We start from the raw sequence: 14015 nt of genomic DNA on the forward strand, positions 1-14015 counted from the left end.
TTAACAATAGTAACGAAAGTACTAAAAAAACCCTAGGATACAATTTTTCATTGAAGTTATATTTTATTAAGCAAATTCCACTAGATTAAATTATTTTTCTGATGACATCACTAAAAAATTATAATATTAACCAATAATATCAAAGCCCCACCTTCTCCTGTTTCCTACATTATTTCCTGCTGAATTTCTAAAAAACAGAAGTAAAATGTGCTGCAAATGCATTTCTTCTTGTTTCAAAACACGCCTCAGAGCAAAATATATATTAAACAAGCGTTTGCTACTCACCCGACACTCTCCGGTGCCGTCCGCCTTTGGCTCCGTTCTGATGCTTCTTGTCTGGGGGAGAAGGAGGGACTATCGGTCTCTGGTCCGACGGGGATGGAGATGGAGACGTGGAGGCCGCGGGTCTCCTGTCCTGTGGGGAGGGCGAGGGGGCGGGCCGTTTCTCCAAGGGCGACCGTGACGGGCTGGGCCGCCTGTCAATCAGCGAGGGGGGCGTGGTGGAGCGAGGTGTCACAGGACCGCGACCGTTCAGGAACTTCTCCTGGTTCTTGTGAGATGCTGGTGACGTCAAGGAGGACTTGAGAGAAGCGGAAGATGGAGAGGAAGACGTGGAGGTGAAAGAAAGAGAAGAACCCGCCGTGGGAGACGTGGAGGTGACTTTGATGAGCGCTCCCTCCGATCGGTTGAAACACGGCATCTTCTCCAGACTCACCACAGGTAAAGACACGCTAGAGAAAACAGATCGCGTATTTTTAAGTTTTGAACTTGCATAGAGTACAATTTCCAAACATAAAATCAGTCAACTTCCTTTCAATTTATGAGTGAGAATTTGAATTGAAAAATTGGTCACAACCACAGGAGGTCGAATTGTAATTTGCATTGGCATAAACTGGAAAGAGAGGAAGTGGATTTTCAGAATTACAATTCAAAGGAAATGCATTAAATTAATCAAAAGTGACAAAAAAAACTTTTTTTTTAAACTTTCTATTTATCAAAAAATCCTGAGAAATATGCACCACAGTTTCCACAAATAATGAGATGATAATCACGTTTCTTGAGCAGCAAATCAGCATATCAGAACGATTTCTGAAGGATCACGTGACACTTAAGACTGGAGTAATGATGCTGAAAATTCAGCTTTACATCACAGAAATAAATTACATTTTAAAATATATTCAAACAGAATATATTTTAAATTGTAATAATATTTCACAATATTACTGCTTTTACTGTATTTTTTTAATCAAATAAATGCATCCTTGGTGAGCAGAAGAGACTTTAAAATATTTTTTTAAAAAACATACTGACCCCAAACTTTTGAACAGTAGTGTAAATATTATAAATACTTATATAAATATTACATAATTAATTTTGATCAAATATGCCTACGTTGTACACATTTCTCTAAAATTTAATATCTGAACATAATGAACACAGCCAAACAAATATTAATGTTGACATAAAATGTTCACCACATGCTTACATTTAACTTTATTAAAATAATTTTTTACATCAAAATTTGGGGTAAATCAAGAGCATTCTGATAAATTAAGTGCTCTTCTTTCATGATCAATAAAATAAAAGTTCTATTCTAATCTATTATATGTATAGGTGGCATTTTAAACATTGATTATTAGTATAATCTAATGTTTCTGTAAATAATGTTGCGCTGAAAAATTTATTAATAAACCACATAAATTTATATTAACTGTTTCATTTTAAATATGCCAGGAAAGTCTTATTACAACATTAATTCAAAAATTTGTGGTGGGAATATGGAGCAGTAGATGATGTTTACGAACACTTTGCTTTATCACGCACTCTCTACAATACTACATTTTAGTGGTCGACCGATATATCGCCAAGGCATTTTTTTTTTGGGCATTTTTCAAATATAGGGATCGGCCGATACGTTTTTCTAGTTGGCCGATGTGTTCGAGGCGGGATTTTATTTTGACGGCGCTGAGTGAACGCCAGTGATTTCAAATATATATCAAATAAATATATAATATAGTGATATCTCTCCAAGGGCGACCGTGACGGGCTGGGCCGCCTGTCAATCAGCGATGGAGGCGTGGTGGAGCGAGGCGTCACAGGACCGCGACCGTTCAGGAACTTCTCCTGGTTCTTGTGAGATGCTGGTGACGTCAAGGAGGACTTGAGAGGAGCGGAAGATGGAGAGGAAGACGTGGAGGAGAAAGAAAGAGAAGAACCCGCCGTGGGAGACGTGGAGGTGACTTTGATGTGCGCTCCCTCTGTTCGGCTGAAACACGGCATCTTCTCCAGACTCACCACAGGTAAAGACACGCTAGAGAAAACAGATCGCGTATTTTTAAGTTTTGAACTTGCATAGAGTACAATTTCCAAACATAAAATCAGTCAACTTCCTTTCAATTTATGAGTGAGAATTTGAATTGAAAAATTGGTCACAACCACAGGAGGTCGAATTGTAATTTGCATTGGCATAAACTGGAAAGAGAGGAAGTGGATTTTCAGAATTACAATTCAAAGGAAATGCATTAAATTAATCAAAAGTGACAAAAAAAACTTTTTTTTTAAACTTTCTATTTATCAAAAAATCCTGAGAAATATGCACCACAGTTTCCACAAATAATGAGATGATAATCACGTTTCTTGAGCAGCAAATCAGCATATCAGAACGATTTCTGAAGGATCACGTGACACTTAAGACTGGAGTAATGATGCTGAAAATTCAGCTTTACATCACAGAAATAAATTACATTTTAAAATATATTCAAACAGAATATATTTTAACAATTGTGAGTTTTCACTGAATATCTTGTGCATTTCTTTTGTGCAAGAGTCTCTAATAATTTCCAGTCATTTCTAGTTATTTCCAAGGTTTCTTCTCGTTTAGGATGCCGTCTATGTAGATGGCAGACAGTGAGGCGTTTTACTGGGAATCATGATTAAAACAATGCAGTCCAGCTCACAGTGCTATCCGCAGCTCACAAAAACACTTAAACTAGCTCAAACTCTCTGTAATAGAGCGTGAGTGACTGTGGATCTGGCGACCGAGAACAGCCAATTACACAGCATAAATCAAACCTCCGGTGGGGCCGAGAGCCCAGTAAACAACATACGGAGAGAGACGACTGACCGGGCCTCCACTCAACGCTAAACAGTTAGCAGAGGCCAGTTATGTTTAAACATTCATGCTTCCATACGAACGACAAGCCTACAAACCATAAACCACAGAACTCAGGCTTAAAAACAGGAGATGGGATGTATTTATTTCTTTATTTTTGTTCAGCATTTTGCTTTGTTTTATTTTTCCCTTCCTCTTTTTTAAAAGTATATAAAATTAATTTAACAACAACAAAACTTAAGCAATAATGTGTGGGAATCCAGAAGGGCTAAACTCAGGACTATATACACAAACAATCAGTGTTATTTTAGTTTTATTTATATACTATTATAGTGTTTCATTATAGTTTTGAATTAGCTCTTTATTTTTTTGTATTTAACTTTTATTTTTATATTTTAGATTGAGTTTAAATTTTTTTTACATTCATTTTTTTCTATTTAGCTTTAATTTATTTTTTTTATGTCCGTTTTAGTTTTAGTAATTTTAAGTACTTCAGCTTATTTTATTTCAGTTAGTTGCCAAAGCATTATTTCACATTTTAATTTTTAAATTTTCCTTCTAATATTTATGTATATTTTTATTCCAGCTCTATTTTAGTTACCGAAAATGATTTTTAGTTTTAGTTAACTAAAACAACACTGCTAATAACCATATAAAACATGCAGTACTAAAAATATCAAGGAAAACAATTTTTCATTAAAATTCTGTTTTATTGAACATAAAAATGAAAATTAGAAATGTATTTGCTTAAATTTTCCTTCTATTATTTATATTTTATTACAGCTATATTTTAATTAACAAATTTTTTTTTTTATATTTTAAACTAAACAATAAAAACACTGCATATAACCACATAAAACATACAGTACAAAAAATTATCTAAACATTTTTCATTAAAATTATACTTTATTAGGCACATTCATTTCTAATTTTCACTTTTTATGTTAAAGTTTTACTTATAATATTTGTATTTTTTTATTTCAGCTTTATTTAAATTAATATATACATTTTAAAATATATTCAAACAGAATATATTTTAAATTGTAATAATATTTCACAATATTACTGCTTTTACTGTATTTTTTTAATCAAATAAATGCATCCTTGGTGAGCAGAAGAGACTTTAAAATATTTTTTTAAAAAACATACTGACCCCAAACTTTTGAACAGTAGTGTAAATATTATAAATATTTATATAAATATTACATAATTAATTTTGATCAAATATGCCTACGTTGTACACATTTCTCTAAAATTTAATATCTGAACATAATGAACACAGCCAAACAAATATTAATGTTGACATAAAATGTTCACCACATGCTTACATTTAACTTTATTAAAATAATTTTTTACATCAAAATTTGGGGTAAATCAAGAGCATTCTGATAAATTAAGTGCTCTTCTTTCATGATCAATAAAATAAAAGTTCTATTCTAATCTATTATATGTATAGGTGGCATTTTAAACATTGATTATTAGTATAATCTAATGTTTCTGTAAATAATGTTGCGCTGAAAAATTTATTAATAAACCACATAAATTTATATTAACTGTTTCATTTTAAATACGCCAGGAAAGTCTTATTACAACATTAATTCAAAAATTTGTGGTGGGAATATGGAGCAGTAGATGATGTTTACGAACACTTTGCTTTATCACGCACTCTCTACAATACTACATTTTAGTGGTCGACCGATATATCGCCAAGGCATTTTTTTTTTGGGCATTTTTCAAATATAGGGATCGGCCGATACGTTTTTCTAGTTGGCCGATGTGTTCGAGGCGGGATTTTATTTTGACGGCGCTGAGTGAACGCCAGTGATTTCAAATATATATCAAATAAATATATAATATAGTGATATCAAACTAGTGATTTCAAATTATGCTGCGCTTTATGCATTTGCCCGCTGTCATATTCATGTCATTTTCATTGCATGCTGTATGTCAAATGAGTGTTACCTTGGCTTTATTTGAAAAAAGAAAAAAAAGAAAAAAGATTTCTAATGCACACAAACTTCCCAGAATACTGAGTGCCCTGTTGGTTACAGTGTTTACTTCCTTTATAATTAGATTTTTATTAAATATTTATTTATTTGTGAAAAATGCTTTGTCTTCTAAAGTATAAGTATGTTTATTTTATACAATTATTTTTAATCCATTTTCAAATGATTTAAAATTTCTTAAATATAACTGAAAATAAATAAAATTATATCGGCTTTATATCGGCCAACCTGCTTTCCAAGATATCGGCATCGGCTGTCAAAAAACCCATGTCGGTCGACCACTACTAAATTTCACCAGTAATCCAGTGTTTGTCAGAGGAAGCATGTATGATTGGATGGATGGGGGGAGGGGGGTGTTTTACCCACCAGGCTTTGGCTCGGGCTCCTTTGGGTGGATAGACGGCCAGCGGCGCCTTGCTGAAGCGTGAGTGTGGGTAATCGCAAGGAACCCGGAAGGGAAGGGGCTCCACCTCACTCTGGCCCACCGACATCTTGGCCTTGACAGGAACTAGAGGGGTCCTGGAGCTGCTGGGTGAGCAGTGTCTCCTCTCTGACACAGGAAAACAACCGTCAGAAGATCAGGAGCCTCTGTACAGGAAGCTAAACTAATGGACTGAGTCCCAAATAATATACAAATCTATTCTATACAATATGAAACATTAATATTAGTGTGTCCCAAATCATAGTACATAAAAAATACTTTCAATAATAGTATTTCTGAAGTGTGAACACTTATGTTCATCTGCTAATATTCAACAAACCCACTTGCAATATTCAAGAGATGTTTCTTTTTCAGTTGTAATAATATGTATGTTGAGGAATCTAGGGCTGAAAATTAAACTACAGTTTTAAAAGTGAAAGTGGTAACATGTAAATGAAAACAGTATGCGATAAAGCGGTTGTAGTAAAATAAAAAATAATATATAAAATATAAATTAATAAAATATTATTACTTTACTTCTTTTTTTTTTCAACAAGTATAATACAATAAAATCTAGTTAAAAATAATTAAGACATCTTTTCCACACCGTTTTTCACTACTGTAATATAACATTTTCATTCTTATATTGGCGCATATAAATCTTGATTTATTTGCACCAGTATAACAGTATTTAGGGGTGTGTAATAAAATAAATTATTACTATTATTATTATTATCATCATCATTATTGTTTTTATTATATACTATTATTAGTACACTTTTTCCACACACTAGTTTATTATAATATTGTTTTTAAATAAATACATTTCTATTTATATGCATATCATAAATCATAAATAAAATAATAAAAAATAATATTTAGTTAATTCACTAAAATATTATTATTATTATTAAGCACCATTGACCTACATACGTAAGTTTTACCTATATAACTTACTAAAACATTTAATACATGAAAAAATGCCACTTCTGTTAAATATTTTTGCATGATAACTCACTGAAATTGTTGGGTTTATTCACTACAATGGACAGTTTGAACTGATTCACAGAAACTCTGACACTATTTTTGCTGCTGTTTAAACAAGAGATACTATTAAACAACTCTTTCTTAAAAGTCCAGCAGGTTTGTGAAACTAGTTTAACGACACGCTCAATGGCGCATTGAAATCTTTGCAATACTCATCATGTTGCTTCATTTTATATTTCCAGTTAAAACTGACATACTGGATTCTACATGTAGAACATTTAAGAAAAAAAGACGCTGAGACGGGTGTTAATACACTTACGGTTCTTGCTATGCATGGCTCTGGAGGGCTCGAGGTGGACGCGGTCCTCTCTACTCAGTGTTCAACTATTCCCCAACTACCTGCAATTACAAACACACATTATCACACACAACACAACACAACACAACACAAATTAGGGGCCTACAACATATAACTGATGCATGGGGTTTCAAAATACTACACTGAGACAGATTACTGTACTAAAAAACAAAAAAAGTCCTTGTTTATTTTCAAAGTGAATAATAATAATAATGCTTCTGGCTCGATCTGGCAGCTCACTAACCAGCCTTGGCCTTTGCATTGTGTCTCGTCTGCCAGCAAATCTCAGCCAAGAGCCACAACAGCGTTCACGGGGTCTCAAAAGAGCTGATTTCAGAGGCTCTGCTTGGACGGGGAGAACCCCTCGCTCGCAACAAAGTCTGACTGCCGACCAAAAGAGAGAAACAATGGCCCGTCTGCTCTGGCCGCAGGGGGAATTCAGCGTTGGGTTGGTCTGAATACGAGGCAGGTGTGTAAATACGCCTGTAAATGTATCCCGTGCAGCTGGACTGAATCAAAAAAATAAAAAGGCCAAAGTCCATCGTGTTCACAGGTATGGTTCTGATGCTGCTAAAATCATCTGAAGACTAAACAATTACAGTTGGTGTGTCTTAAAGGATTAGTTCACTTCTGAATTAAAATGTCCTCATAATTTACTCACCCCCATGTCATCCAAGATGTTCATGTCTTTCTTTCTTCAGTCGAAAAGAAATTAAGGTTTTTAAAGGAAAACATTCCAGGGTTTTTCTCTATATAGTGGACTTCAGTGAGGTTCACTGGGTGGAAGGTCCAAATTGCAGCTTCAGTGCAGCTTCAAAGCGTTCTACACGATCCCAGACGAGGAAGAAGGGTCTTATCTAGCGAAATGATCTGTCATTTTCTTAAAAAGAATACAAATTATATACTTTTTAACCTCAAACACTTGTCTTGTGTAGCTCTGCAATGCGCATGCATACTCTGCGTGAAGCTGCACTGAAGCTGCAATTTGGACCTTTCACCCAGTGAACCTCACTGAAGTCCACTATATAGAGAAAAACCCTGGAATGTTTTCCTCAAAAACCTTAATTTATTTTTGACTGATGACATGGGGAGAAAATTATGGGGAAATTTTAATTCAGAAGTGAACTAATCCTTTAAAGAGGATGTTGAGATGCACAAAATACAAAAAGGAATTAAACACAAACACTTTTAGTTTGATTTGATGCATTCTGGAATGTGTCATTCTCAGTGTTGCCACAAGGGGCGCTATAGCAGACATTAGCATAAACCGTCTTCTTCTGAGTTTGGTTTTCTCCTTCAGCTCAACTGATGTCATGGCAGTATGGAAGCCCGTTTCCGCCACTGAATAAAAAATAGAAAAGGTAATTACGACTTTTTATCTCACAATTCTGACTTTTTTCTCGCAATTGCGTGTTTATATCTCGCAATTCGACTTTTTCTCTTAGAATTGCAAGTTTATATCTGCAATTGCGAGAAATCAAGTCAGAATTGCCCAACTTTAAATTCTGACTTTTCTTCTTGCAATTGCAAGTTTATCTTGCAATTCTGACTTTTTTCTTGCAATTCTTTTCTCAGAATTGTGAGATGTAAATCACAATTGCAAGTTATAAAGTCCAATTCTGAGGAAAAAATATTAACTTTATATCTCTCAATTCTGACTTTATAATTCTCAATTGTGAGTCTATATCACGCAGTTCTGAGGAACAAAGTCACAACTGTGAAATGTAAACTCGCAATTGGGAGAAAAAGTCAGAATTTTGAGATTAAAAGGTCGCAATTATCTTATCTAAGTGAGTTGCTATGAGGTTGTTAAAGTGTTTTGAGTGGTTTTTAGTGTGTTGCTATATGGTTGCTAGGTGATTTCTTAATTTTCTGAAAAAATTATGCTTGCCCATACAAAAACTCGGTTTGTGTGGTCGCCAGGGCATCACTATGCAGTTGCTACAGTTTTCTGAGTCTTTTTATTAGTGTGTTACTATGAGGTTTCTAGAGAGTTCTAAATGGTTTTAATTGTGTTGCTATGCAGTTGCTATGGTGTTCTGAGTGTTTTAGTGTGTTGCTAATGGCCCTGATATAATTCAAGCGAAATCGAAGAACGAACTAATGTGACGTCATTTCGAACAAAATCCGGCCAAAAGAAAGTTCGTTTTGGGAGTTCGAAACGGCTTGCCAGAGCGAACTTTTAGGAAAAGTTCATTCCGGCTGCAAAACACCTTCGTACTACCATTGGTCCGTGACGATTACATCATAGGAGGTGTGCGCTGAGGCTCCGCCTTCTTTCACGTGGAACTCTTCTCTGGGTTCATTTCATCTGTCGAGTCCTTGGAGGTGAGATATCCGTGCAGAGGAGAGCCGCTTTATAGTAGCAAATTAAGTTTTGCTTTTGATGATATGAGACCCTGACACTGTTTTTCATGTTTAATACTGCTGATTGCTTTTAAGCAATATATTGAATAAAGTGCCATGTAAATACACGTGACGTTACTTCACGGGAGTGCTAATTTGCAGAGCTCGTGCAAACATACGCATGTTGCTATGAACAGATGCTTTTTATTTTAAAAATTCTCTCTTGTTCTCTCCATTTTTGTTGTGTTTATTTTGTTACGGAGGAAGCGCGCAGCACATATTTACATATTCATTCAAACGTCGCTTTCATCAGAGTGGGCGGTGTCGGAATGTCCGCTAACAGTATGAAAGTGACGTGACATGTGGCCAAGTATGGTTACCCATACTAGGAATTAGTGCTCTGCATTTATCCCATCCTAAGTGCACACACACAGCAGTGAACACACACACACCGTGAACACACACCCGGAGCAGTGGGCAGCCATTTATGCTGCGGCGCCCGGGGAGCAGTTGGGGGTTTGGTGCCTTGCTCAAGGGCACCTCAGTCGTGGTATTGAAGGTGGGAGAGAGCGCTGTACATTCACTCCCCTCACCTACAATCCCTGCCGGACCTGAGACTTTGGGTTACGAGTCCGACTCTCTAACCATTAGGCCACGACTTCCCCCGCAGTATACTGCTACTCACGCATTTCGAACTTCATTTTACCCCTAAACGAAGAACGAAAAAGAACTTCGTTTTGAGTATATCGGGGACTTAAGAGGATTCTAGAGAGTTCTAAATGGTTTTAATTGTATTGCTATGCAGTTGCTATGGTGTTCTGAGTGTTTTAGTGTGTTGCTAAGAGGTTTCTTGAGCGTTCTAAATGGTTTTAAGTGTGTTGCTATCCATTTGCTGCAGTGTTCTGAATGTTTTTAGTGTGTTGCTATGCAGTTTCTAAAGTGTTCCGAGTGGTTTTCAGTGTGTTGCTATGCGGTTGCTAGATTTTTTTTTTACTGGCCCAAGTGAAAAGAGTCCTGCAGCTTCAAGTCTCTGTGATATTCTGGTCTCTAGATATGACTCAGGTCCCTCCTCCAATGCGAGTCTGTGGGATTTCTTCATCAGTTTTATAAAATTCAACTCGGAATGCTCAGAAAAGCATTAGCACACCTCTCCCCAACAAGTTGTAACAAATCTAAGCAATAACAACAGTGATAATTCCCTTACAAATCACCCAGGATAAAACTTCACAGTTTAATAACATTGTCCCAGCATGAAATAACATTTCAAAATGATTAAATAAGGTACAAGTTGCGTAGTAGTGACATCACTCATTGTAAACCTGTTCACGCAGGTCTCAATGTGTGTGTGTGTGTGTGTGTGTGTGGTCTGTGATTAGCGTCTCCTTATCTGACAGGCCACAGGAAGCCACAGGCACCAGCTGAGCTATGTTTGTTTACATCCGGTCCGCGACTACAGAAAGATGACCACTAGCAAGGTCCAGTCCTGCTCACGACACGCTCACAAACAGACCCCGAAACCGCGTAAACTGAAAGCTAAGCAAACACGTGAGGCGATCAAAAGCGTCCGCTGTGACTAGCACTCGCACGTTGGTTGGAGAGACACACTTACCCAGCCTGTCTGCTCTGCGGCGGTTGAGAAGATGGGAGAAAAAAAAACAGAAAGCGAAAGAGAAAAACACGAGAGAATATCATGCCTCCTGTGTGGCTGAATGCATCCCGCCCTCTCTTTCTGGGCCGTGGTGTTTTGAGTTGAATAGCTGCGAGTCGTTGACCCCTGTGCTGAACCCTCACAGCCCCACAGCTGCCGTGTTGCTCTTCGGTCTCAGAAGGGGGGGCGGCAGGGGACGAGAGAGAAAGGCAGCTATTTGAAATCACCGTCGGAAGGGGGCGAGAGCGAGGGAGAGCCTTCCGTGCACAAGTGTGCATTACCATCGCCTCCCACCGCGCGAGACGCCTCTCCGTTCCACGAGCGCACGTGGTCTGGGCACAAGACCAAAGACAGATGTGAGCGGATGATGACGGACTGGTGGAGCATTTCTGCCCCGGGACAGGATGCTTTTTGAAAGAGACCTCTTTTGGTTTTTAACATTGTGGTTTTTTCAGCACACCAATTAGGGATGGGTATCGTTTACATTTTATCGATACCGATACTGCTTATTGATACCGGTACTTATCGATACGGTTATCGATACTATTTGGTGCAAAAAGATATGAAGTGAAAAGTTGTTGAAAAAGTTATTTTATTACTGCTGAACTTTAGCAACTGTATTAAAGTTCTTCAGTCAAGAGCAATGAGTTATTTTTCTCTTTGTGTTTTATTTTATTAACATTAAGGGAATAGTTCACCCAAAAATGAAAATTGTGTCATCATTTACTCACTCTCAAGTTGTTTTAAACCTGAATGAGTTTCTTTCTTCTGTTGAACATAAAAAGTTATTTTGAAGAATGTGGGAAACTAAACAGTTGCTGGTTCCCAGTGACTTTCATACTTTTTTTCCTACTATTAAAGTCAGTGGGGACCAGCAACTGTTTGGTTACCCATATACTTCAAAATATCTTATTTTGTGTTCAGCACAAGAGTAAATAAAAATTAATACATGTTTGGCACAACATGACTGAGTAAATAATGACAGAATAAAATATTTTTGGGTGAACTATCCCTTTAATGACAAGCGGCAGCATGTTTAGTACTGCCACTTTAAGAGCTGCACACATCTGTTTTTCTCTCAACTGTTTACTTTCACTTTAGACATAATTAACGGTGTTTATATGTAAACCTTGTGTGTTTTTGACCGTATTAGCAGAATCAGACGATAACTAAGAGTAATCAGGTGCTGTTTGACCGGCCTTTTAGTGTACGGACGCTTCGGGTGTACGTGCTCTGAATAAGCACATGTTAGGGGCCGTTCACATATCGCGTCTTTTGCACGCTCAAGTTCGTTATTTCAAATGTAGACGCGCGGCAGGCGCGCTCATAATGGAAGCGACGCGGTTGCGACGCACTCATTTTTTCCAGGCGTGTCCGCACCGCATCGAGATAAAAACATTTCAACTTTTCAGAACGCAGCAAGCACACCGCGGGTCATGTGACAAGAACCAACCAATCAGCTTCATCCTTTTCCCGTAACAACATTGAACGCTTTAGGCGCTACATGTGAACGGCCCCTTAGAACAGCACACAAATGAAACGTTTAACCGGCAAGGCTTTAAAGCATGCGGAAATAATGTACTTTTGTGACTGCGAATAAGTGCAGTGTCTCGTGAGTGTAACTCTACCGAATCAACATTTGATGTGAATGTGTCTCGTGAGTTGCAGTTGGAGCTGGAGCCAGGAGACATAATACAGCACATTGCTTGAGGTAGATGTTGTATTTTGTTAGTAAATGTTTCATTTTATTACTAATGTAATATAATAATATACTCCTTATTTCACTATTACACTACTGCATATATTGCATCTGACACTGGTGTAACCTAGTTTTGTTCGGCCACATCATTCAGTGAAGGAAAATGACAAGCAGCAGCTTCTAATTCGTCATTAACGTTGAAGTATACAGAGATAAAACAATATCGATAACAGTGTCGTTTGTCCTGAAGCTTATCGGTATTCCGGTATCGACCCAATTAAGTACCGGTCCAAATAAATACCGGTTCTCGGTACCCATCCATAAAAACAATACAATACAAACTCATTTTTAAAGGGATAGTTCACCCAAAAATGAAAATTCTGTTATCATTTACTCACCCTTCATTTGTATTGTATGTTGTATGTTGTATGTTGTATTGTATTGTCATTCTAATATGCTGATTTGCTGTTCAAGAAACATTTATTATTATTATCAATGTTGAAACAGTTGTGCTGCTTCATATTTTTGTGAAAACCGTAATGCATTTTGTCTTTGATGAATAGAAAGCATTATTTGGAAATAGAAATCTTTTGTCTTTTCATAAATGTCTTTGCCACTTTCAATCAATTTTATGCATCCTTGCTAAATGAAAGTATTATTTTCTCTAAAAAAATCTTACTGACCCTAAACTTTGGAACGGTTGTGTAGGCCTATATCTGAATAAAAGGGATAGAAAAATGAAAATTCTGTCATCATTTACTCACCCTTCATTTGTATTGTATGTTGTATGTTGTATGTTGTATTGTATTGTCATTCTAATATGCTGATTTGCTGTTCAAGAAACATTTATTATTATTATCAATGTTGAAACAGTTGTGCTGCTTCATATTTTTGTGAAAACCGTAATGCATTTTGTCTTTGATGAATAGAAAGCATTATTTGGAAATAGAAATCTTTTGTCTTTTCATAAATGTCTTTGCCACTTTCAATCAATTTTATGCATCCTTGCTAAATGAAAGTATTATTTTCTCTAAAAAAATCTTACTGACCCTAAACTTTGGAACGGTTGTGTAGGCCTATATCTGAATATTTTACAACTTAAGATATATTGTTCTTATAGTTGTTATCAATGGCAATAAAGTGTATAGTTATACAGTAAACAATCTTTTTTGATTTAAGCAATTTGCAATGACACTTTTGACTGGAGTAATGATGCAGAAAATTCAGATTTGCATCAAAGGAATAAATTACATTTTTTAAATATGTTACAGTATAAAACAGTTATCTTAAATTGTAATAATATGTCACAAGAGTACAGTTTCTACTGTATTTTTTAACAAATAAAAGCAGCCTTGGTGAGCATAAAAGACTTCTTTCAAAAACATAAAAATAATCTAACCAACCCCAAACTTTTGAACGACAGTGTAAATACATATAT

The 14015-nt window shown here is 36.3% G+C and overlaps 1 protein-coding gene across 1 annotated transcript in view; it reads right to left on the minus strand.

Moving 5' to 3' along the window:
- Positions 1 to 11446, minus strand: part of LOC107656393 (ataxin-7-like protein 1) — an 18814-nt gene extending 7368 nt beyond the window's left edge. Inside the window, exons 1-5 of the mRNA XM_016444246.1 lie at positions 10840 to 11446; positions 6846 to 6925; positions 5485 to 5668; positions 2033 to 2311; positions 286 to 452 (exon numbers count right to left, since the gene is read on the minus strand). Coding sequence (XP_016299732.1) covers positions 286 to 452; positions 2033 to 2311; positions 5485 to 5668; positions 6846 to 6861 — 646 coding nt within the window. The 5' untranslated portion in view covers positions 6862 to 6925; positions 10840 to 11446. The remainder of the gene's footprint in view (positions 1 to 285; positions 453 to 2032; positions 2312 to 5484; positions 5669 to 6845; positions 6926 to 10839) is intronic.
- Positions 11447 to 14015: the final 2569 nt, after the last annotated feature.

The sequence above is a fragment of the Sinocyclocheilus anshuiensis genome, unplaced genomic scaffold (assembly GCF_001515605.1).
Source record: "Sinocyclocheilus anshuiensis isolate Anshui unplaced genomic scaffold, SAMN03320099.WGS_v1.1 scaffold183, whole genome shotgun sequence".
Classification (NCBI taxonomy): Eukaryota; Metazoa; Chordata; class Actinopteri; order Cypriniformes; family Cyprinidae; genus Sinocyclocheilus; species Sinocyclocheilus anshuiensis.